The sequence below is a fragment of the Oenanthe melanoleuca genome, chromosome 2 (assembly GCF_029582105.1).
Source record: "Oenanthe melanoleuca isolate GR-GAL-2019-014 chromosome 2, OMel1.0, whole genome shotgun sequence".
NCBI classification, from domain to species: domain Eukaryota; kingdom Metazoa; phylum Chordata; class Aves; order Passeriformes; family Muscicapidae; genus Oenanthe; species Oenanthe melanoleuca.
Window position 1 is genome coordinate 21,500,530 of NC_079335.1, and position 27,658 is coordinate 21,528,187.

Consider the following 27,658-nt stretch of genomic DNA (forward strand, 5'->3'; position numbering starts at 1 on the left):
AAGTAAGTGGCAGATAATAAATGAAATCTACAAATGAAATTTTCATTTTGCAGCAACGTGTAACTGAAAACAGATCATGATACTGACCTCAAAGTAAAAAGGTGGAAGAAGCTGAGATGCACAGAAACACCACTTTTGCTTTTATGACATTTTTTATACTTTATAATTTTATTTTATTCTTTCTCTCACACACACAAAACCTCCCAAAAAAGCAAAACTGGCATTCACGGCATTTCTAGATTTTGGACAATAATGTTTCTTTTTAGTAGAATATTCTGGTGTGATCAGAAAAGATAATATTCAAACTGAAGAATAACAAACACTGAAGAACTAAAAGGGCGACTATGCTAAGCAGGTACCAGACTGGGACACCAGTTTTCAAAATCCAAGTACAAAGCTATTTCAGCAAGCTACAAGGCTACTTTTTATAAGCTGGTTAAATAAATTAAGAAAAACGAATCTAGAATCTATTCATGCAAATAGCTGGATTTGAATGTCAAATATTCAAAATAACGAAAGTTTCTCTAGTGAAATAAACCTTTGTGCTTTGCAGACACAAGTAGAATTAACATCAAGAAGAAACAAATCATACCATTTATGATGTTGATAAAGCAGAACAGCTGACAGATACAGTTAAAAGAAGAATATGCTTGGTACAGTCATTTCATCACAGGCAAAAATAAAGGAAATGCATAAATGAATTGCAAAAATAAATTGATAAATGGTAAAAATTAAGAATATTCATGAATGAAATGGAAGTCCTCAAAATCAAACTGCTGTCTTACCAGTGATAATTCGACAACCCACTAATATTCAGCAAACAGCTTTTCTGGATTAGCCCCTTTTAATCACAAAATAGCATTTAACTATCACTAATGAACAAGACTGCAATCTTAGTTTCAGCAGACAACATCTTGAAGTGCTTCATGATAATCTGGAAATAAAAATCAATGCAAAAGGAAGAGACTTTGCTCAGCGTATTTCAGAAGGACCACTAAAAGTCTCAGCTGGATAGCAATTTTTTTTGGATGATCACCTACTTTACTCCTTGCAGACAGTACCATATGAATAAATACACTAGAAATTCCAAGAAAACCATGTTATTATCTTGATTAGTGGTAATGAAGTTTCACTTTATACTCTTAAGTGGCCAGAAAATACTCCTAAATTAAATAGTTTCTTGAACTTCATAAGCAGAAGTGCCAACAAATGCACTTTCTATGGTGAGTGATTTTGAAAACAGTAAATTTTAACTGTTTATGCACAAATCTCGACTTCACAGATGCCAGACTTTAAGCAATGTAAAGAGACTGACTGAAATTAGACATTAATAACAGTGTGAAGTCTGACAAAATTATGGACTAAGTATCAAGGGGAATAGCAAACATTCTACTGAAAGCAGATCTCCTTTATCTCATTTTAGAAAATATGCTACATTAGACTATCAGGGCCCCAGAGGCAGTACTAAACAAAAAATGAGAATAAAAATAAAAACATATTTGAAAAGTATACACTTGATTATTTTTAATTTTAAAAGTTTTAATTTCTCTAAAGCTGAAAGTTGTTCCACTGTACTTGCACAGCTGATGCTGTTCAGTTGTGGCAGCATGTTAGCGAGGGAAATTGCAAATGCAGGATGGATAGTTCCAATAAGTGATATACCTGTTATTGTTTTTGTTTTGACAGGACTGCTGGCATACTCAGAGGCTTGATTTGACTGCTGCCTTGGCAAAGGTGCACTTCCAACTGATGCTTCATCCTCCTTCTTTCGGGTTACTGACACTCCAAGCGGAACAGCTCCTACAGACTGCTGGAAAAAGAAGTACCTTGTGAACCACTAAAACTCAAAACATTAAACACATTAACATAGAATTATGGCACTGTCATGAGAAACATGTTTTAAACTACATATTTGGAAATGTATAGAAGACAACTTGAAACACTGATTGGAGCACAAATGAAATGCTCATATTTGCACTTGTAATTCTTTATTTTTCAGTCCTGTTAGCCTGAGGAAAAGCTCTATGAAAAACAAAAAAAAGTGAAATAAAACCAACTAAGAGTACCATGGTTGTTAGCCAACCAAAAACCATAGGAATAAACCTGGCTGATGACCAAAGGAAAATAATTACCTAAATGTTTAATGGAAACCAGAAAATTTTAGTCAGATGTCAAGACCCAAAGACACTTATTAACCTTCATTAAACTTCAAAAGATAGGCTGTATTGATATTTCTACATTATTAAGCTTTTTCCTAACATTTTGAATATAAGATTTAACTTATATTTAAAGTGCTACTGATTTTGAACTGTTGTGACTTTCAAGCTATCAATAAATGGGAAACTGCTCAAAATGTGAAACTGCTGACATATACAGAAATACAAAACCATAGGCATTAAAACTAAGTTTGAAGGACTGCATTCTTCTTTTAAGATTAAAAAGGAGAGATGTGTATTAATCCACATGGATTCTGGAACAAATGAATAGTCTATTGGCTTTGTTGTTACTTTTTTATTAATGCAAGCAAGGAAAGACTAAATTATTAAAAACAATTTGATCCTCAATGTTGCTACACAGTTGGCTCTTAACATTTTGCTGTAACATCAGCTGCTATGTAAACTGCAGATGCATGCCAGTTGACAAAAGCAGAGTATTTCTACCACTGATTTTGCAGACGGTTATCATTTAAAGATGACAAAGTCTTTCTCTAAAGATCAGACATTAGGATTACACACATCTTAATTTTTGTGTAATTTAATTTTGTTCGTATTGGAGTGAAAATGTAATCCATATAACTGTGTAATGAGAAACCTCACACATTGCATTAGGAATCTCTGTGGGAAACAAATTCGTGTGAGGCGGGCAATGTGCTTGTAAATTTTCTCCAATAGAAAACACATCACTGAATCAAGCAGTGTGCAATATCTGCACAAATACAAATCCCCAAAACAAACAGAAAAATCATTTAATTGAAGGAGAATGGCTTCCAAATGCCTTCACCATTTTCCACTATAAAAGTAAATTAAAATAAGACAATTAACTATTTAACCCTACTCCAGTGAAAACAATCTATTTATATATACAGTGGTATGCAAAGTTAATAACAAAACACTAATTTCAATGACAAACAGTACTCTCATCTCTCCTCCTCCCTCTGAATGTACAGCCATTAGCTTTGTCTCCAAAAGCATTAGAAAGTTTTTCTGGAATACAGTAACATGCCACCTTGGCATACCCTCTAGTTATAACAACAATCAAAATCTCCATCATCTTTGAAAAAAACAATCTTTACACCACAGAAATACTTCCCACTTGTATACAGGGAGAGGATCTGAAGTTTGGTAAACTTTCATCAGACATTTTATATCACTTATTTTCAAAATCTTGCAATTTCTCTGATACAACTTTCATAAGGCACAGCCATCTGAGGTTTTCTCATGACAGCAATTGTTGATTGCCATGATTTGGCAATTCTGGATGCAACATTGCAAGAACATTGACTTGCCAAAGTGAAGCAAGAACTTCTGACAAATGAACGCAGACAATACAGGACAGTACAAAAGACAACAGGATGGAAATATTGCCTGAATAAGCTGTATCTATTTCTGAACCACTGAAGAAATGGATCAACAAAATATAATAAGTTACACTACAGTCAAAGAGTGAAAAACATCAGGGCTATCACAGCCAGACAAAGCTGGAAAAAATTATGACCAAATATTGAGTGCTGATCTGGACAATGAAACAGCTGTTTTATCTTTGCTCACTGAAATCAAGCCTGATGCTGCTGCTGCTGACGCCCAGTACAATCTTGTCAGGTTTTTGGCAAAAGATTTCTGGTTAAAAGAATCCAGAAGATGAAAGATCAGTGTTGAACGGGATGGAAAAGGATCATCAAGATTTGGGGTTTAGCCACAAACTGATGAGGAAATTGTGGCTTGGGAAATAGCAGATGACAAGAGCCCCACAGCTGTAGGAGAAGATGAATCTGATGGGAAAGGAGACATTGCGGGCTAGCATTATCTCAAGCATTTCACCACCAGAATCCAAAAAGCCAGTATGAAGTAGGATGTAGTAAAGCTGAAATACACCTACTTGGGATTAAGCTTTATGGTTACTAATTGGTAGTGTTACAGAAGATAAAGAACATGCAACAAAGTTCTGGAACTACACCAGCATTTATATGAGACTGTTTTGTTGACACAAAATCAGACTCAGATTCTATTCTAGAATACTGACAGTTTTGTCAATGCAATAATGTTTTGTGGCAATTATATACAGAATACTAAAATAATAACATTCCACAGAATTCAAAATTAAAAAGTTACTACTATTCAAATGTAATTATTACAGTTAGGTTTTTTTAGCAGTGGCTGAAAAACTACAGAAAAGCAATCCTTTTCTAAATTTAATTTAGAATCATCTGACACATTTCATATCATGTTAAGTATGTGCACACAAAACACATACATATATGCCATTTAAGCATGCAAATAGATCAAGATACCAATTTTTTTTTTTTTTTTACTTAATACTACATGGTCAACATGACTTTGGAAATTATAAAGATCTAAAATCAGAGAAAGGCTCAGAAAATCATAGCTAAAAAACAGCTTGCCAAAAATACAACAGGCCAAGTATTTCCTGATTTATGTGGAGACATGCCAACTAACTGAAGCTAAAATACCTGTAAAGAGGACTAATTTGCCTTAGGTGAATTAATATTGTATTTTCTCTGGGATTTTTTGCAAAGAAATATTTTATTTCTGATTTATAATTTCCCACAAATGTGAGGCTGAAGAGATTGCAGGCAGGTCTGAGAGCATGAGAAATGAGTTTTACAGAAAACTTGAACAACTGAGCAGATGAATAACTTTTATTCAAGAGATGCCAATACAGTCACCTCCCTGATAAGAAGCCAAAGGCAAAAGAATATTCTGAGATAGGAACCTCAGTATTATCACTGGCTTGTAAAATGTCAAATTCAAAAGCATAAGCCCAGATGTGAATTGCTGTCCTTGAGATGATATTAAACCCACTTATCCCACGTGGTGGATGCTGCATGCACACAGACTGATGTTTACATGTGCAGTAGCTTGCAAACAGCAAGCAGGAAGAAAAATCAACAAAATCTTTGGAGTAGGGAAAGACAGCTGTTCTGCTCGAGACATGGTGTTTACTGAACACCTAAGATCACTGTCATGCAATCACTATCTAGCAGAGAGTAGAAAATTTGCTTACAAGACTGTCCCAACTGTACCAGAATGAGCTGTGACAGCAAGGAGGATCCACCCTGTCTACCTTGCAACAAGTTCTAATGATATGAAAATGCAATCACTGCTTGACTACCAAGTTACATTTAATTGTTTTGATTTCTAAGATTACTAGTATACTTAAATTGTTTCAGAGAGTTCAAACAAAGCAAGGCATTAGGCCTAGTTCCCAATTAAAATTAAATGAATTAATAAAATAGCATTAATTAAAATTAATTGCTAAATAAAAAGACTTGCTTAACCCCTGGGATGCACAAAACCACCTTCTTTCCTGGCATGTCAACTTGCTAATTCAGATGAAATTCTGTGACTGCTTCAGGTAGGCACTTCAGGTATTAGAAAAGTGTTCTGCTGAGATAGAAGACTGATAACTGATTAACTGTAATGTTTCCAAATTTATGTGATGGACGGATGCCAGCTAAAAACCCCTCATTTTCACCAACTGATGAAAGCATTCCATCAGCAGTTTCAAAAGGCCTCTGAAAGCAGAAGATATAAGGATTGAGTTCCATGTAGCTTTAGCTCCTTAAGCAAAAAGAAACTTCAATTCTGTATCCTTCAGAAACTTAAATGCCTTCCATAGGAAAAGAGGTGACAGATCCTGATAAACACTGTGCTTCTGACCTGCAAGCAGTATCAGAAATCAAAATCTATTATAATTTAAGAAGTATCTGCACACCAGGAAGACAATTATGTTTACTATAGAAACACGCTTGTTTTATCAAAGCATTTCTGGCTATTTTTATAAGGTAAAAGAGAAAAACGAGGCAATACAGCCCTGCCCTCAACAGCCAACTTTGCTGCAACATGGAATAATCCTAAATTTGGGTACTGAAACTTCCTCTTACATTCTGTCATTCATTCATTACCACTCAGCATCAGAAGAATTTGGCTCTTAAAGCATTAAGGATGTGCAATATTCCAAAAGTCATTCTAAGACAGAACAATTTAAAAGATCTAGTTGTTCTACAAGAGTCTACTGATAAAGTCATAATGATAAAATTTCCAAGGAGATCTCTGATGCAGACTTCTGAAGGAAGTACCACCTGACAGACACCATCAAGATTGATTTTACCCTCAGTTCATGATGAACTTTCCATAAAGCAGTGAAAGTTACAAAGGCTTTACATTAATGTGCATTTGAGAAAGATGACACACACTCATTTATAAATTTATTTCAAAAAGTATCGCACATACTGTCCCATATCAAAGTATAGCTATTCCCTTCTTATCAAGGTAAATAAACTCCTCAAATTTTCATCTTGCAAAGCTCACTTTTAAAAGAGAGCAAATATACAAAAAAAGCAGTATTGGCTTAGAAAAATTAAACAAGCCACAGCTGAAAAAGTCTTTAAAATTAGTCTTAATAAAACACTAAAGAATACCTAAAAATTACTAGAAACAAGACCTTGCTGCCACAAGACTCACCTGAATAAATCTTCCCAAAAAATGTCAAAATAAAATATTAAATTGCTGGAAAAAAGGCCTCTAAACTTAGTTTTATTTTGCTTTTTATTTGGGAGTCATTGTTAACAATCTATAAACAGAATGAGTACAAGAAGTACTCCATAGAAGTATCTTTACCAAATTCTGGTCAAATTAACCTTTCATAAGGCATTTATAAAGAATTTACCTTCTCAAAAGGCATTCAGAATAAAGAAACACAAGGAGCTTAGGCAGATAAGCAACTGGTGCACAAACTACTCCCACACTGAGTGTCATTACACTTACAGCTCATTTTAGAGAAACAATCCATACAGACTAAAGTTTTCTTAAAAATTAATACCAACATAACAGCTTGGTTATCACACTAGTTCTACAATTATTAGCTGATGGGCAGCAAGATGCAAAGAGAGCTTTATCTAGCAATAGTCCAACAGTTATAAATGAAGAGGGGAGATCCTCATTGGGCTGTATGTACCCCCAAACCCCAACATTGCACTCAGTCATTGTTCTGCTCCAGCTGAATAAAATGTCAGTGACTGAAATGTTATGAGTTTTGTAAAAATGCAGCTTATGTTCTGTATTTCTAACTTACATGTTCAGTTACAACAGACATGGTGAATATTTCAGCAGATATAAAATTACCAAGTTTGCATTATAAACCTAAACCTAAAATCCCAGAAAAATAGTTAAAAGGCAAACAAAAATTAAGAAGTACTTATGTAAAGGTGTCCCATCCCTGTGGGGAGCCAGACAATCCCAGTCCCATCTAGTATGCACTCAGAAGTTTACATGACTTGCATACAAGACATATGCATGTACAGTATAGTTGTACTGAAATAAATTAATAGCTTATTTTATCAAGTTTAACATTTTGAGTTTAATATGTAAACAGGGCAAAATGCACTGAAAGGTTTCCTAACTGTTTTCAGATGAAAGTCACAACTTTGACATACTCAAAATGACAGAGCAAAAGCACTGTATTAAGTAGACACTAAAACTTAAAATATCTTAATATTTAAGATCTCTGAACCATACAAAGAACTTCTAAAGAAAGTATTTTCTTTTTTTTTTGCTGCAATTGTATAAGACTGACAGAACAGAGGAAGAGAAGAGCTTTGCCAGTCAGTAACATTTTTACCATTACTCTTGCTTGAAAGCACTGTATCTTATGGCTGTTAAATGTTCAAAAATTAGGAACATTTTATTGAGGATTTTGTTTGGCTATACTAGTTAGACTATGGTAACAAGCTAAATTTTTCCAAAAAATAAGGCAAAAGGTCTAACTTGTACCGGAATCCTTATTCTAGGATAATTACAGCATTACGTAAAGAAAAAAGTCTGTAGTTAAGCAAAATTTATTATAGGTATGTATACTTGTTTTTTTAAAATAAAGTTTCTTCATGACTGCTACAGACACTTTAATTTGTATTATTACATGCAGTCCATTACCACAGTCATGTTAACAATGAAAATGGCATGACACTGACAGTTGAGTTTATAAACTCGTATTTAAAATAATTTCAAATTGCTAATAACATTAGAATTGTGATACAGTAATTTTAATCTGAAATAGATTATGAAAACAATTTAGAAGGCTGTATGAGGTAATGACACAGGTTACAAAATAAATACAAAATTTGGCTAAAAATTTTGCCGCTGATGATCAAAACAAGGGCAAACAAGTTTCCTAATGTAGTCACTTAATCCTTCGAGTCAACCAGTGTCAAAAGAGAAAGCACTAACAGCTGATTAAATACAGTGATGTTAAATACAGACTTTCATAAAACATCTGAAATAAGTAGGATTGATTACATTTTGGAAGGCTATACAACAGTTAAAAGTAGATAAATGGTTTGTTTTGCAAAAGACATATACCAGGAAATGTTGTGCTGCTCCAGTTATGATGCAGGAATGAAGAATAACTCAGTACATTTAAAAAAAGAGCAAGTTCATTAAAACAATAATAAAGCTTTGCTATCACAGAGAGGTTTTTCATTCTGCTGGTACAGAACGAGCTTAATGGGACTCAAATTAATGTTTGACAATTAGTACCTAACAAGGAAATTTGGACACAAGAAACAAATGTTTACAAGTCATGTTTATCCTAGAATGAAACTCCTCTGATGTGCACAGTGTTCTATAGTCATGAGACAAATATGATTTTTACATTTGTCACTTAATGACTGACCACTTACAAGTAAGACAGAACATCACTGGTGACATAAACCACCAGTTTGATCAGTTATACCAGATTTAAGTTCTAGGAAATTCTGCCAAACAATAGCTACAAGTAAGTTTAGTATAAGGCAAAACCAGTTCTCTTTTCAGGTCAGGAATATGTGGCATGAAAACTAGGGTTAGAAATGTGTCAAGGAAACTATTGCACCACACCACCACACAGACCCACAGCCTTAGCTGCTCCCTTTTCAAGCACATCATATGCAAATGTGTATTCTGACATGATATACAGAATCTACTACAGCACTCACTTCTGCCAAGTTATGAACTGTATGGTTCATCTCCTATTAAAATGGGGTTTAGGAAGAGTGCTGACTTTATAACCAGTCATGCAATTATTCGATAGACCACCCCAAATTTCTAAATATGATGCACTATTCAGACTCAAGGCTTATGGTCTCAGTAGTTAAAATCAGTTGCAAAATAATGATCTTAGAAGGTGATCACCATCTTCGCTCATTAACTAAAAATGAAAAAGGTGTGAAATTAAGATTTTAATATGCCAACTTAAGATCTTAAATAATTCCAAATAAGATCAATAGTACACACAGCAAACTCCAAGGAAGCAGTAACAAACTACAAATACTTGGAAAAATGCACTACTTGCATACATAGAAGTGAAAGCCTCCTCTCTCCCCAACCCTTTTCCTCCAAAAATACATACCTGCTGAATGTGTCTATTAACTCTTTTCTGAGGCTGGTAGATAAGCCATGTATACAGGACTGGATCAACATTAATTGCTAATCCTTGTACACTGGACAAGAGAACAGCACCTGCACACCATAGAAAAGAGAAAAAAATGTAAACTCTCCTTACATGTATTCAGTTTTCTTGCACATAATGCAAACTTGGCTTGGAATACATGTATAATAAATAATAATACTGAAAGCAGAAACTTCAATAACATATTCAAAGTGAGAAACTTACCAGCACTACCAGTGTTAGGGATATGCATACATTTAAAAATGCAACAACTTGCATTTTGATTTTGCTTATTACAAATTTCTGCCAAGAAAAATGCTTGTTTTCACAAAATTGCTTGTGTAACTGAATACACACAACACCTTCCCTCAAATTCACAGCCAACATTAACATTCTGCAAAAAATGAGTCAATAGGACCCTTGACAGAAAGGGAAGAATATAATGCATGACTCCCTACAACCTCAATTAAAAAAAGCCCATGTTCTAGGACAGTGAGTTCTTTCAATAAAGACAGGCCTACTTTACACTAGCTCTGCCCAAAGCTCAGGACAAACATTTTTCATGTAAACATGGTCATGAATATTCTTTAGAGGATGAGTTAGGCAAAATAAGGCAAATTTTTTAACTGACAACACTGGCAGACTTCACACTGTGAGCTCTTAGGATTTTCCTAAGCTTTACAATGTATTTCATTGTCTTTAAACCTCACTTTCTAGGACAAGACAGAGCTACTCTATTTCTTAAAAGTAAACTTCTAGTTTGCTTATGTTTGTGAAGAAAACCTTATGTGGAAAATGTTAAGGCTCAAAAGAGAGAAAAACTATGTCAGTGCCCAGAAACATTAGCATATACATCAAACCATACACACTAAAAACCCATTTATGAAGCACTATTTCCATTAATCTTCCCTTAAAAATCTTGTATTATACATTGGTGAGGCTTTTTTTCTTATAGGACATATAATGTATGTATTGCAGCAGAACATAATTACAGAGCTGTACAATTCAAGAGCAAATGGGTTAATGGAATACAAAGGTATCAACTATAACAAAAAAGTGTATTAAGCAGCAGTAGGCATTTATCTTTTCACATAAGCATTGCAATTTTACTACAAATTAGCAGATGAAATAATTAAATAAATAACAAAATAAATTTAAAACAGAAATCCTGGTTACTGGAAGATCCCAGCACCAAATTCCACAAAATTACAGTAGTTCTATAATACCAAGAATCATAGTTCCTAAAGCAATATATACTACATTTACTCTGTGGTATATAATGTAATTATGCAGCAATCTGAATTTAGTAATAAAATCAAATACATTCAGAAAGCTTGACACACAATTCAATGTACTTTCCAAAAAACAGTAAAAACATGTGCCTCAAAAGACACATCAGCAAAACTGTAAATGGGAAATTAATTAAAAAAATACAAGTTATGAGTTTATTGTATATAACAAAATTTTAAAACCAGCTGAATTCCAAATGGCAGAAGACCCACCAACCTGGGGTGACACAAGCAAAGCCTGATGAGCACAATGGGAAAATGGCAGTCAAGAAATACATGAAGATAAATCATCTGCCTAGCCCAGGCTTGGAGTTGGAACACACACTGTGAGGAACTCCTATACACAGACTAGTCCATGTGAGCTGAAGGTTTTAAATGTCAGTAATAAACCTAAGAAATAAATCTGCAGTTAAAGGAAAAACCAATGTCAAGCACTAAGGGGTAACATGCAAGTAAGAGCAGTGAATGTGCCTTGTGGCAGGATGTGCAGGAAATGAGAAAAAGTAAGCAAAAGGTAACACAGGATTGATAAAATATATGCTACAATCATTATCTTTTATAAGATAGTTACATGCCAACGTAAAAGAATCCTGCATCTTTAAGAGACACTGCCTGTTGTCAGCAATACTTAATGAAAGGTTTAATATATATGTGATATGAAAAGTGGGAGACAGACCTCCCAATGAGTGCAGCAGAAAGGCAGCCTACAGGCAAAGTCAACAGAAAATCCCACATTTCTAGCAGACTCCTGAAAAGAAAATATGTGTTTCTGTAGCACATCATTCTAGTAACTCAGCAGAGTTTCTTGATTACAAAAAAAACAGATACAACTAAAAAGTTCAATACAATTAAGTCAAGCTTTGAACTGAAGCTCTCATTTCCTTTCAATGAAGTCAACACTAGCACAATCTGATAAAATTCTACAGTAAGGTAGCACAAATAGCAAACATTTTTCCAGTTGTCTTTTGATAGCTTGTTCCTGGGATATTCAAAAAATAAAACAAAACAGGCAAACAAAAAAACCCTGGTAGAAGTACTCAGATAAGCAGTTACATTATTTGCCTTTCAATTTGACTGGCAGGTAACTTTGGCTTCCTACTAAGTCACTTCTGTCACACTAAATTACTGAAATTTGCTGCTGTGTTTGCTACTCAGCCACTATACTTAAGGGCAGTTTAATCACCTATGTGAAGTTGTTTTCTGTGTAACAGCTTTCTTCAAAATCAATATCTAGTAAAAAAAGTTTCTCAGATTTGCCTCCTGTTTTCATGTTAAAAAATAAGAATCCTCCCCAGTGTTTAAGGAAATTCTCACTGATTTGAGGATCAAGCCTGAAGCTGGGAGCAGAGTCCTCACACACTTAAAAAAAATATTAATTGCTATTCTGTCTCCATCAAAATGCAATGCTCAAGTTCCCTGGATTTCATTAAGATTGTGGAGAACTTTCTTTTCTTCCCCTCCCCTTTTCTCCTTTTAATTAAATTTACATTTCAGAAAAAAAGCAGACCTCAGTCCCATAGCATGATAGGGTTTCCTTTCCAGATCTCAGTTCTGGCCAGCGTTATCTATTACATCTATCTAGTAACAGATTTGAAAAATAAGTATTGGACCCAACACCGTGTAATCTTTAATGTTTGAGAATTTCCTGAGTCATGGTGTCATTTGCCAGGCTCAGCTTGGGCAAATAATTTCCTTCCTTCACAAATTCCCACTCTCTCCTGAAGGAATAGAAGAGGGGAGGCTGCAGTCAGGCAGAGGAGGAGGACGAACAGGAGGCAGCAGAGCACAGCCATGCTTGGCACTCTCATCCTGTGGATGAGCTTCCTGACAAGTCCCCTTGGATGATGGCAGCTGCAACAACAGCACTTTTCTTCCCAAGGGATCTGCAGAAGATAACTGGGGCCTCTTGCTTGGGTTGGCCCTGACAACCTCCACCCACTTGGTGTGCTGAGCAGAGGCTGCTGGAGAAGCAGGGAGGAGAGGGGTCACGAGCGTGGGGGTCCCTCCATAGAGACTTGTGGGAAAAAGTGGGGGGAAAAGGGAATGTGGTACACTTCTGGTGAGGTGGAAGAGGACACACACCCTGGGGACACAGCTGCAAACAACAGAGGCCAGAGGGAAAGGCAGGATGGGTGAGTATGGCAGAGTCCAGCAGTAGAACTGTGGAGCTGAGAAATGTTCAGTCATCACAAAAGAACAGGAAAGGGCTTCAAGTATCAAACAGACACAAGAAACGGATGAAGGAAGCAGGACAGCAAAAGAGGAATGTGGAAGTGAATGAGCACTTTGGCAGGAGAAGGGAAATGAGAACCCTTGGAAAAAATACTTTTTTGAGATGCTAAAACCTTGTGGTTTAGTAAACTGCATTACTATTTCTCCCAGCTATCTGGAGGAAAAAAACTACTAGGAAGAACAGACAATAAATAATCTTGTAACTTATGCACCTGAAAATGAACTTTTGCAGCAGTAAAGGACCAAGCTACCAAATTTTTGTCAAAATTCTGCTCTGTGTTTGCAGTATCCAAACAAAACTTAATGTTCTTTCCAGAAAAATGAACTCAAAAACCTCTACAGTAAACTGAAGTTTAAGTTGATGCACTATTTTTTCTATTAAGGGAGGGATCAGAATTATGAACAAATGGAATGACTTACAATAAAACCTAATTCTGACAAGTTTCATATATTTTCAGTAAGTAACTTTAAAAGTATTACATCGTCTTGCTGTATAAACTGCTTCATGAATTATTTTAACATTGAGCACTCATGACTCCTAGATGTCTCAGGACACATGAATGATAGATACACAGATGCTTACAGGTCAAGTTAGCATCATTAATTTAGTATCTATCTGATTATTTTAAATGATACCCGAGAGAAGAATTTATTTTTTGACTTTTTTTCTTAATGTTTTGAAGGGCATTTTCACTAAGGCATACTATAAAAATGCCTATTACTGATCTGCCTAGTACACCCAAGCAAAGAGTTCTATATAATAAAAGTATATAAAAGTATATTTCTGCTGGCTGACTCAAAGCAGATGCATTGTAAACCCCTAAGTGTGGAAATATCTAAGTCTGTTTAATTTTAGCCTGGGAGTCAACTAAGGGAAAAAGACTCCTCTTTACTGCTCTGCTTACTGCCAGTATGGCTTGCTTACCCACATTCAAACAGCCTTTACCAATTAGTTATCCTGTGGCACCACAGCCATTTCCAGTAACATCCCAAGATGAAGAACGAGAGCTGAAGAGTTAGAAATTGCAGTTACAACAAATAAAAATTATTCATACAACTTTGGTCTACTTTGGAATATCAAGGACAAAGCCAATATGACTGTCCTGCAAAATAATCAGCTTATCTAAGGGACATGCTCCTGCATTTCATCCTGAACTGCTAAGTCAGAGAAGGGAAACAGATACTTCAAGCCACATCAAAGTTCACATGACTGTGAAAAATTATTTTTACATTATAGCTGCTACAGTAAGTTAATAAATTCTGTCTAACTACTGAAGAATATGTCTGCATGTCTCTCTATTCAAGGTTGCCTCAAATGCCCACAGATGCAAATATTTCATCCCCATTTTATCTCAGAAAAAAACTCCAAGTACTTGCATAGAGTTTTAAATTCAAGTGCTTAAAATAATTCTGAGATCAATTAGTTTAGTTGTTTAGACCAATATTAGAATATTTCACTAAAACAGAAGTAGTGGGGAAACACTTTCCCATGAACTAAGGCACTTCAGTCCGTAATATTAAACACAGTTCCCACATACAAATTATTCTTTGCTCAAGAATACATACTCTACAAGATTTTAACACCATTCTTTCTTTTTTTTTTTTTTAAATTAAAAAAGCTTTTGATATTTAGAAACATTCACTAAGAATATACTTATACTGCTCTCACGACCTAATTCCTACTGAGGTTTATAGCAGAAAACCATTTAAAAAAATAAGGGGTGTGGGGGTCAACATCATTATTTTTATTTTAAAAATTGAGAAAGTGAGGCAGAGAACTGCAGTTATTAAATCACACAGCAGGACCCACAGATAGAATTCAGATGTTAAAGTTATATGCCACAGCTAAGTGGCATATATATTAGCCTACTGTAGCTAACAGAAAAAATTTAATGTACGAGTCCATCCTGTGTTAATCATAACTAAATCAGACAGGCCTAATTTCAATTGAATGTTCTATAAGCCATCATCATCTTTTTAAAGGAAAAAAATATCCTGTCTTTATCAATATACATACCCAAGTGCTTACAAATGCTGAATTACAGAATTATGACATAGAAATATTCTCAAAGATGTAACATAATGAGGCAAAACAAAACTGCTGGATACACTGTTTAACACAAAGTGCTGTATGTAAGGCATCATTTTTCAATGTACAAGAAGTCACATTTCTGCAAATCAATCTGCAGCAAGCCATATCAAATCAAGGTATGGACAATAACCTTCAGTTATTTCACATCATCTCTGATGTTAAGAATGGAACTTAGTCCATTTAGCATTTTGTCTTCTTACTGAGGAAAAACTTTGTGATATGCTGAGTTGGAAGTTTTCACAAAAATGCTAGAATATTCATATTTAGCTTGTGTGCTGCATGTTTTTGAAACAAATAAATAAGTTATCCTGAAAAGCTACTTTTTTCCCAAAATGACTTGATCAAAACTTGAATTTCCTTAAGAGAATGGGGATTCAGGGAAACAGTTTAATAGGCAGTAAAGACCAAGAAAAAAAGAAAATGTGTCGGCAGTGGTAGTAGACAGAAATGCCAGCTTTACTTAAATTATTACTGAACCATCTCTGTGAAAAGATAATGGCAATATTCCTATGCTGAGCTACATAGCACCTTTTCCTTAATTCTATGTTTGTATTGCAAGAATATCTCACTCAAGTATCATTTCCTCTTGTTTGCTTTTAGGTTGTTTATATATTTAACCATCATACTTACTATTCTGTAAATAAAAGGAAAATGAAGAGCTTTAAATTCAACTGACAGAAAGGACTAAACAGACAGAAAGGAAGGATATACTAGAAGGACTTCAAAACCATATTGTCAGCAAGCAAAGAAAATTTAAATGCTTTCAAAAACATGAAGTGTTCAGAACAATTTGTTTTATTCATAAAAGCATATGGGGGAATCCAACGTTTGAGACAGCCAGAGAGATGTATCCAGTCAGACACTGCAGGGTGGCCCAAACTGACTCAAAGCAGAGGCTGTTAATGGACACATCACTAGGAAAGCAGGTACTCAGAAACTCAGTAACACAAACTGTTTGCAGCAGTTTACAAAGGTTTCTACCAAAATCTGGTTGTCTTTTCCTCCTGAAGGAAACTAGAAAACTACCTAATAGTCAGTATTATAAATCTAATCATCAAGCTGACTCTCAGTCCTTAGACGATCATTCCTGCCCAGGTTTTCAAAATGCTAACAAAGGCTTGAGAATTTTAGCTTGTTTAGCTCTCTGAAAAATGAATTCAGATACATGTTGCAATCTCAAGGCTATTTCTTTCCATTTTCTGTATGGAACCAGTACCACTTACAATTATTCTTATGGATCACGAGATTCCTTTGAAGTTAAGAAGTGTTTGGAGCTCTGAAGAAATTATGAGTCAATTTCCTAATCTTTTGTTTGCTCTATCCAAGACATCCTCAGTCACAATTGAAAGGTTGTTGTGGCTATTTTTTCACGTTACAAAGATTTTTAGTGTCACTTGTAAAAGACAGTAATTCCAAGGAACGGAGGAACTACTGAAAATAGACACTCTCAAGCAGATTAGAAACAAAATCTTCATATGGATAGCTTTTATTTATCAAGAATTTTGCTAATTCCTTTAATGGATTGAAATTAGAAATCAAGGAGTCAGGCAACAAATCCTAACTTCCATTTACTCTCTAGTCTTACTTTTGGATCATATTCTATTCTGAGAAAAATGGTGGAAAATTTAGTGATAAAGTAAGAAATACTATGGCTCAATACTATGGTGTTCTCCTAGAGAATCAACAGGTGCAAAGCAGATTCAGTTATGTAGTCTACAGGAATTCCCTACACAAATTCCACAAGTTAATTAATCACACATTTTTAAAGAAACTAGGCTACCTAGAAGGGATAAGAGAGAAAATTAAATAGATCACAGAATATGCTGAGTTGGAAGGGACCCACAAGGAGCCTCAAATCCAACTCCTGACTTGGCACAGGATACCCCAGGAACCACATCATGTGCATGAGAATGTTGTCCAGACACTTCTTGGATTCTGTCAGACTTGGTACTGTGACCATTTCTCTGTGAAGCTGTTCCATTCCCATATTTTCCTGATATCCAAACTAAACCTCTCCTGCCTCAGCTTCATGCTGTTTCCTCAAGTCCTTGCACTGGTCTGAGATAGGGTAAATTATTTAGGAGAAATGAAACAGATAAAGGCAACATGATAATTTTCACTATGCAAGAAGGCAGAGCCCTGCAGGGACCTGAGCTACCCAAGCCACTACAGGACATCAATGTGGTGAGCAGTTCTGCTGAGTTATCCAGAGTAACCACAAACAGTACTGACCCAGGAACTGCCAAATATCCCACCTGATTCAATACAAATAAATACACTTCTCCTACTGGTTGTTGCCTCATATTTTAACTTCACATGTAAATGATAACTGAGCTGACTACTTTGCCTAAGAAAACAACATTTCTGTTTATTCTAGAAAAGCGTTAGATCAACGTTCAGTAGGAAGGAAGGAACAAGCAATAAAACAGAAGGTATCAACTATGCCACTGCATAAATGCATTGTGTACACAGATACTCAGAACAATGCATCCAGCTCCCATCTGCCAAAAAGGTCCATTTTAAGCATTCAAACCTGAAAACTTCTGTTTCACAATACCATTTACTCAGTATTTATCCTCCATGATTCACTCCATGCCCCATGCCAAATGCATTATACATTCTTCAAATCCCAGAGCAGAAAGCACAGAAATAAAAAAGTATTCACAGGTACTGATTAAATGGTTTTCTTTTCATCATTTTTATATGATTGCCTATTTACTCGAGTTAACTCCAAAGCAAACAGGTTTGAAAACCTCCAGGTCCAAACCACCTGGATGTGGATCTCAGAGCCAAGCTGCAATGTTAGAACCTCTGCTAAAGGCAATGTTATTTGTAGGTTATCACTGCATTATTCTAGGTAAATGCCAATGTAATTCTGTAAGTACCACCAGAAGCTGCACTTTACAGGCTGTTTACACAGACTTTACTGATGAAGATATCAGTCTCCACATATGCAACAAACAAGTTGTAATCACTGTAGACAATTCTGCAGAACAGCTGATTAAAAAACCCTCCAAAGTCCACGCAAAATTCTGCACAGAGAGCTTCAGCTGAAGGCCAAAATGCCATGGAAAGCAAGCCACTGAGAAAAACATGTGTCAACAGAAAAAGACTCTTTGCAAGTCAGGGAGGGGAATAATATTTTGACAGAGCAGAAGTCTCAAAGCTATGTTAAATAGGCTGGTTTGAAAGAATCAGTCATACAGGACTATTCTATACATAGGCCATATATCTTTATAAGATATAATAGGAAGAAAAGAGATGAGGTAGGCTCCAAGGCTCTGAAATCATGGGAAATAGATATTTGCTGAAATACTTGATATCACCCATGAGCCAGCAGGAAAGGACCACATATCATCACCTCTATTAATGCAGAGAATAATATCAGTCAAGATCCAAATGCATTACTCCTAACTAAGCTGTGAGAATGCCTAATAATCTCTCTCAAGTTCTACTATGAAAAACAACAGAGCAAAGCTTACTTAATTAATGACTTATTATTTCTATGACCTTTAGGCAGTTAACTGTGTATTACAATATATGCCACCACACTAGTAACAGAATTGCATCCTCCCTCCCTCTATGATTGGTAGAGTGCTCCCACACCTTTTCTTCAACTGTGACACATTTCAAGAGGATTGGGCACTAATGATCTAGTTAAAATGAGTAATGCTTCAATATATCTCCTTCTAAGTGATTTTCAATAGAACATTCAGTTACATGTTTTTAAAATATGGATTTTAAACTAATACTAGCAAATTCTCTAAAAACTGCCAAGAAGTTTCTTAATACAGTTCAGCTTCTGTATTTATAAATACCTGACTATCATATGCCAAAACCATGTTTTGCAATTTCCTACTGCATTATGCTTTTGAGAATTGCACCAGGATTCTTCCCCTATGGCAACAGGGCACCAAGGGAGATATTTTCATCCCTTCTTTAACAGTTGAACGTTTGTAGTGTTGTGACTATGGATACCAACTGGTCTTGCACTTTAAGTTATAAAGCTGAAATCTTTTCAGCAGTAGATGCCTCATGGAGCTCCTTTTAAAAGTAATTTGAATAATATACAGCTGTGGTTTCTGTTTTCTTTTTTCTTAAACATTATAGGTTCTCAGAGCAACAGAAAACACAGATGATTTCACATAATTTCTGAGGTGCTCAATTAGAACAATGCACCCACAGGCAGAGAGGCTGAAGAAAATGAAAGTAACTTAGAAAGGCATGCAAGATTTACTCTAGAAATTCCACATAAGGTTTTTTCTGTAGCAGTAATGGAAGTAAATGAAGAACAAAAAACTATATTTATCTTCTAAATAGGAAGTCCTAATTAATTCATGTATTCCCTTCTATTGCTTAAGATTTCATGCTCTACACTAGTGGTTCAAGGCTGAAATAAATAGCATATAAATGCCAAACAATGAGCCTGAATAAAAATAGCCACAGTGTGTTATACTGCTGAAGTCATAACACTGCAAGATAGGTAAAGTTACACAGGCAGTTCAGCCATTAACTTCTTTTTTTCCTTTTTTTAGTATGTGCACTTCAACAGAAACTTGATACACAGGGCTCAAGTTGAAAGCGAATGTCTTCTTTAAAACTGACAACTTTGAAAAATATGAAATTTGTGGTGCTTCGTTACTTGGTGGGAAAGATATACAAGTCTTAGGTACTATGAACATAAAATGGGAACATTTTCTAAAGGACAACCAGTCCTGGTCCATTTTGCAGTTGCTATCTCGTTAGGCAATGCTTTCAAAAGTATTTGTGAATTCCAGTAGACACATATCAAAAAGCTATTTCATCAAATGTGTACTCAGTTTACATATATAGGACTACATAAATAAGTTTACATAAATAATTTTAGAGATACACTTGCTAATATCATATTAACTTAATTCCAAATTTGAATAAAATGCCACAAGTCCATTAAAGATAATTTGAGACTTACAGTGCCACTTTGATAGACTTACATCTGTCATGTAAAACCAAAAAGCCTCAATCAACTTATGAAACCTACATAAAGCAGAGAGGACAGATGAGCATCCCCACATATATTGAAATGGTTGTACTAAGACACAAACAGGCAAGAACTAACATCTCAGATCTGTAAATAATTCTATTTACATCTACAACAGGGAAGGCATCTTTAGAAAGTCTGGGGAATGTGTTGTAGTTTCAAGAGATTTCAGAAAGATTTCAAGGTAACTACATGACATATTGGAGGTTCTTTTCAAGATATACAGGGTACCACTAACTGAAAATGCCCACACAGCATAAGTACCAAGAAAAAAATGCCATGTTACTGCTATTGTGAAATTCTCTAAATTCTGATTGAATTTGCCTGTGAGCATATTCAATGCACAGAGCACAATCTGGATTCTTCATTTGCAGATTTTCTGTAAATTTTCTAATGTTCATCTGGGATGCTAACAAACTCATCCAAATAAATAGCTTTTCTTTGTATAATCTTCTGGCAAATAAAATCTAAAAATAGATGATTATTTATTAATCCCAGGTTCAGCCATGTCTACATTAAATACAAAATCATGCCTTTACTGGTATCAACTTTATGCCTTTCTAGAATACCATATTTACTTCATTTACAATGAAGAATTTATATCAGATACTCTCTAATTATTTGGCAATTTCCTAAACTAGTATTTATGTTACTAGAAATGTGAGTAATTTAGACTTTATACAATGGGGATGGTCACTATGAATGCTGCAGATACAGATTAAACAAGAATCTTAGTTGGGTGGAGGAAAGCTCATCACAGCTCTTTTACAGAGATTAAGCAATTAATGTTAAAGATGTCAGAAAAGCAAGGAAACAACACAAAGCACCAACACAAGTAATATTGGAGGAGGCTGTTTATCATCCTGCCTTTATGAATGAGGGATTTTTGGAGTATTTTAAAGTATTTTTATAAATTGAAATAATCTTTCAATTCATTAAGGTTTCCAGACAAATGTAATAAAAATTCTGAATTACTGAAGTAATTTTCTCAATAATAAAATGAATGTCACCATGATCACCAACAGACAAATAATAAACGTGTCTTTACAGTTCATACAAAGGGCAAAAAAAATCGAGGAATTAAGTTAAAGGTGATGTTTTAAATCTTCACAGCTCAGTACAGTATAAATTTCATGAAGTATCATTTAAAAAAAAAAAACAATGAAAGACAACGTTCAGAATATCCTAAGAGATATCCAGATTGCCAAACAATAATTTATAATTTATTATAAAAAATTATAATTTATTATAAAAATTGCTTTATTTCTTTTCAAACAATGCCATGAGTCTCTAACACAGCCAGCAGAAAAACTAACTTTGTTTTTTCACATCAGAAATTAATGCACAAAACTGCAAATAAAGCCAGAGTATGTGCAGTTCATTTCTACCAGCAGTGTACAGGGAGACGGTTATTTGACATTTACTACTTTTGCAAAATCATCATTTAGTTGACATAGAAACTATTCTTTTCAATACCATTATGTTTGTGATTTTGGAACATACAATTAAAGTCAGCTGTTAAGATAAGTGTTTATAAAGATTCAGAAGTGCTAAACATGATGCATGCAAAAAGCTGAAACACCTAGTATAATAACCTCATTTTCCTTTAAGCCAAAATACACATTCTTACATGGTGTTGAGATGATCAGTGGTATCTTCCCACGCTTGTGGATCTAAGAGAGGCTAACTAATATTTCTGAATTACATAAAATGTGTATTTTATTAACTACGCTTAATATATATTAAAGCATCCACTGTATTATGTAAACAACTATTTTCAAATCCATTTTTAACCTCTTCCATCATTGCTAAGCTTTTTTAAAAAATGGATGTAAAATTTTAATCTATTACATACATTTTGATTAATAAATCCGAAGTACTGTTTAATTAAGCCAGTGTTTTAAATCCATGCTTAACTAGATGGAGAATAGGAATTTTACTTTCACTTTGGGGCTTGTGTGAATGATTCTCCTCACTTGAAATATCAACAACACTATGTAGACAGTTATTATTTTTTAAAAATTATTATTGTGTTTAAAAATTACAAACTTCTCAATATAGGCACTGAAAACTCACAGGTAAGGAAAATTACAAAACTGCATCTCTTAACTAGTAGAAGTGTAGAAAGCTGCTGTCATACATTTAGGTCACAGTAGGAGTTTTCAAATATGTTGTCTTGAAAAAACTGATTTTTAAGTGAAACCAGCTTTCACATTTTTACAGTGTCTTCTGCAATAGATGTTACAAATAAACAGAAACATGTAACCTTTTGGATAATTTTGGCAGTAAGCTGAACACTGCAGCTTTATGATTTTGCAAACCTCATTTAAGATTTTTAGCAAAAGAAGTGTTAAGTAAACTGTATAAAACATCTGCACAGGCAGTATAAGAACACTGAGTTTATTTACAAAGCAAATATTACTGCAGATGGCTGACAATATATCATGTTGTCTTCAGAATACTAATTTTCTAAGCAGATCTTTAGGGGATGTGCTCCAAGATAGTTGTATGTGCTCTTGCGTCATATTTTACAGATCAGCAAAAAACATACCTGTAAAAACTATTTAAATCAAGTTTCTCTGCATTTTTAGTGCACGAGTCAGACTATTAAAACTATTAAAACTATTAAAAACAAATTCAATTAGGTAAAAGCAGTAAGAAAATAGGTGAAGAGAGTTTTAAGTAATGAAACATTAAAAGGAACACTTATAGCCATGTTTTAGATACGCCCTGCAATTTTAAATTTTCTGCCTGACACCACATGTTGGGGCCCTGTGGGGTCCCTAGCATGTAACCATAGCAGTATCTAAACAAATCATTTGCTAATCCCGATATGTCAGAGCTGTATCTCTATGCTGGGGCTGGAGAGGTGCCAGCTCTAAAACCTGAGGTGAATGTAAAACAAGTAAACTATGGTGTTTCTGTACCTGGAAGAGAAAAGAAAGCTAGAGGATTTTGTCTCATCTTTTCAATTTAAGTTATTAAGGGAAATAATTCTGACCAGCTGCTTCTTCCCTGGCTCATTAACCTCATAGTCCTTTATTACGATTATAACACCGCATGTAAAAACCAGAATTCTGGAATAAAATACAGATGTTTATAAAGCCCTGTGCCTGTTTACAGCTTTATATTTTGTGATACAAAGTGGATACTTGCCATTTGGGTTGGGATTTTGAGTGGGGGAGAATTGTGAGGACGTTTAAAGACCATTTAAAAAGTGACTGAAGTATGTACTTTTCAAGCATGCAGTTGTCATTCAAACAAAACTCTTAGTTCATGCTCTAAGTAATTTTAAAGCTACATTAGGTCATGTGTTTAGGAGAACACCAGTTGATAAACACAGCTAACAAAACCAGCAATACCATACCTGCTGTGTTTCAGTTGCTTCTTCCTCCTTTACCACATCATGAATTTAACGTAGAATAAACTTTATCTGCTTTGATACTGCTGCTGCATAGCTGCTTTCTCCTTTTATGTAAATTTAGACCAAATCCAAAAGCTATTAAAAACACACCAATTTTCAGTGGTTATTAGACCATGCTCAGCTATCTCGGGAATGACAAGCTACACACTAAACAGTATCCAACTGAAGAACATGACAAGATAGCTCAGAATAACTCTGTTTACTTAGCTCTTTCCACCCCAGGAGAAAAGCAGATGAAGAGTGAATATGACAACCTTGGAAGTTTTTTTATTTAATGTTTTTATTTTAGAGATACATGTAAAGAAGAGAATTTTCATCTTTTCTTATGATCCAGAGAATTTGTCAAAAAATTATTACATGTCCTTGATAGCTAAGAATATCTAAGTTGGTTTTACACACTAACTAACCTGAGTACCTCCTTAATTTATGGAAAATCTTTTATATTTATATCAGTCCAGTGTTTGCAGTACGCCTTTAGGGAGACTCACAACAGCAGTCTGCTACAGCTAAATGCTATAGTTACAGACCTATTGGAAGCACATTATTTAACGGAATTTGCTCTAAATTCTTGTGCTGTCGGCTGGAATGCTCCTGTCTAGATTGCCATGAAATAAGCAAAGTACACTGAGTGTACAAGCACCTCCTCATGCTGCTTGGTGGTCATGTTTACATTAGTGTTTGCATCTGTCAAACCTCAGAGGACCCGACTGCATCCTCAGTTATTTCGTTAAAAACACCTGTTCCTAACACCTTCCCATATTCTAACACAGGTGATTTTATGCCAAATTCTACATTAACCCTTTTCACACAACCTCACAATACAGAACATCTTCCCGCACAGCACAAGATCTTTACCACAAGCTGAATTATTATTTTGTTTTAACAATTTGTAATGTGCTTACAAACTTACAAGAAAGATTATTTAACAGTCTAAAGGATTTTTGTTTTTTAACAGTCTAGTTCTTTTTATCTATCAATATATTCAGCTACAGAAGAGCAAAGTAACAGATTTCAGTGAATGCTTATGATTAAAATAGGCTAAACCTGAATTTTATTAAAACTACCAGCCACTAAGAAAAAGATGTTCCATATCTGAAATAATTCTAAAAATTACAAAAGATAAATACTATGATAGTTGTAATTCAATCACAAAAACACAGAATGAACATAAAAGCAGTATTTAAATGTGAATGAAACTGAGTTGGGAGAAAGCAAATGCATCCAATTTCAAAAGATGGCATTTTAAAGTAAATGTGGATGGCAAGACTTATAACCTCACTTAAACTGTGACTTTTCTGTATCTGCCCAAGGTGTGTATTCATAAGCTACAATCAAGTCAAATTTTTTAAAATATAAAACAGGGTATTAAAGTTGTAAGTTTCCTTCCTCAGAAGTACAGTAGAAAGGTAATGCACCACTTAAAAATAAGCTGTTTTAAACATGTATTTTTTGTCAGACTTCAATGTAATGAATACTAGTTGTACTTAAAAATCAAGGTAAAAAATGGTTCTCAAACATGAAAGATGAGCATTTTTAACATCAAAGAATATACTGTACACTTCTTTATTAGATATGACTTTTTCACTTAAGCAGAATAAATTAATGAATAGATCATATGTGGATCTAATCTGACTTTTTGTAGCTGTGCCCATAACTTACACTTTCCAGCTGTAGTGCCTAGTGAAGTGATTATAGGCACAGAAAAAAAGATAGCATTTTAAAGCTGATGTTGTGAACAACAGGTATTTCATGCGCAGCACATTTTGTACAATAAAACATTGTGATTATTATAATAACACCATGGGGATACTACATACCCTGTTTACAAATAAATAACTATTTACTAATAGAAATTCACAAATTAATTCAGTCTTGTACTACCCTATAGAAGAGAAATAGTTTCTTCCCAATATCACAAAGCCACTTAGCATTAACTCCTCATATATTCTACAAACAGGTTTTTAATGTAACAGATACCAGAATTGCTGTAATATCTAGAAATGTTGAGATACAGACTTCTATTTGGTTCTTTATTTTTATAACTGAAGAGATATCTCTATTTAAAACATTCCTCCAAAATTATATATATATATATATATATCCCCATTTTGACAGGATATGCAAAGAGCCTTAGCAAAGACTCTTGTCACAGGAGATCATCACATTCAGGAAAGGGATGACAATCCCCCATGGATATCACCTAGAGAACCAATACCCACAGCCCCCAGCAGCTTCCAGCAGAACTAGCCCATCCTCCTGGATTGGTCTGGCCATGCCCCCAACTCCCGAGCCCCCAGCTCCAGCAGGGAATGCTGGCACAGACTAACTGTGCAGGATCTTTCCTCTCCAGTACCAGCAGCCGTCTCGTGCTGACACACACATAACTGATACAGCGCCTGCAAAGTGCCACAGGCACATTACCCCAAATGAGCCCTACCTCCAGAGAGCTGTTTGAAGGGAAGAAACTTCATGGCATTCAAGCTTCAGTAAAGCAGAGTCAAATAATAAAGTACATTAATGCACATTAGTATTACATCAAAGTTTATTTTTCTGTCACTACTGCCACATGCAGAAGCAGCCTACAGTTCTGAATGTCTTTAAAATATTTTCCATTACTGTAAAATGTTTGTAAATATTCTCTAAGCTGAAGACTCAAACAGATGGCATTTTCTGAAGAACCTTTCCCTCATTATTCTGTCATTACAAAGTGAGCATATAGTGTAAACTCATAAATTAGATTTTAAATACTGAGAGAAGGCATAGTCTCCCTTTACAAATATATTATTTTTTTACCGGCACCACAGTTTTCATGCTATCCAATGGAAGCATCGAGTTGACACAAAGAATCCCATGATTACTGGTTAATCATGTAGGATTAATGTGGATATTGTGGATCTTAAGTGACAGTCCATGAATTATATTCTAGGTGCCTGAAGAAGAAATGTATGAGACATGCTGCCATGGCAAAACGGAAGGGAGAGGAGGAAGAAAAAAACTCACACCAAAACACAGTAGAAGCATCTTCTATAATTTTCTTTCTAAACCTTTTATTGGGTCAATAAGGAAGAAAGGTATTATCAGGATATAGGCTATGAAAAAATAGAGCTTCCTCTATAGCCATCAACTCTCTGCCAACAGACAGACACTATGGGCCCCTAAAGAGACCCAGCAGTGCCCTCTGGTGATTTAGGACAAATTTAGCGATGCTACATGGGCAGAACAATGGACCCTATGGTGCCCTACCAAAGCTCCAGCTAAGGGAGGACTCTGTCACCTCTGCTGAGGAATTACAAAGGAGCACATTCAATCTCTGTATATTTGCAGCTGTGCTCCAAAATTGCTGCTATGGCATTTACTTTGTTGGAGCAAATAAAAACTTGATCTGTATTTGGGGATGAAAAGCACCAACATTGTGCCTTGTTGCAAGTTGTTGGTCCTTTGGTGACACTAAAGACAGTGATAAATACAGCAGTTTTAGAGGATGAGACAAGAGAAGAGGCATGAGGCTTTTCGCTTGCTTGGGGGCCTTTTTTTTCTCTTAAAATTTTGTAAGAGATTCCCCACAAGAACGTGGTAGAATTTTGAAAATGAAAAAAAAATTGAAATGAACTAAATGGAGCAGCCTGGCATTATCTTTTGGTCCTTTGATAAATTTGGGAGAAACAATGGAAAATTACAGCATGAGAAACTCTGGCAACACTGCTGGTTAAAGTGGAAATCAAGTATTCAAAACCCACCTAAAATATTTAACTGTATGGCAACATCCGCAGGTTGGATTCCCCAAATCAAAGCTTAAAAATATTTTTTTATGGCCTAACTAATTTATGTTTTTTATATACTGATAAAATCACTTGTCTTTTATATCTTTTTAATTCTAACCAAAGTTATTCTGAGTTTTAATCTTCCTTTCATCCATTCTGTTATCCAATAGCTTCCTTCCA

The 27,658-nt window shown here is 34.9% G+C and overlaps 1 protein-coding gene across 6 annotated transcripts in view; it reads right to left on the reverse strand.

The window, feature by feature from the left end:
* VPS13B (vacuolar protein sorting 13 homolog B) overlaps positions 1 to 27,658 on the reverse strand; it is a 425,154-nt gene that overhangs the window by 222,799 nt on the left and 174,697 nt on the right. For all 6 annotated transcript variants that reach the window (XM_056483011.1, XM_056483012.1, XM_056483014.1 and 3 more), the window contains exons 20-21: positions 9,622 to 9,731; positions 1,663 to 1,810 (exon numbers count right to left, since the gene is read on the reverse strand). In XM_056483011.1, the coding sequence (XP_056338986.1) occupies positions 1,663 to 1,810; positions 9,622 to 9,731 (258 nt within the window). The remainder of the gene's footprint in view (positions 1 to 1,662; positions 1,811 to 9,621; positions 9,732 to 27,658) is intronic.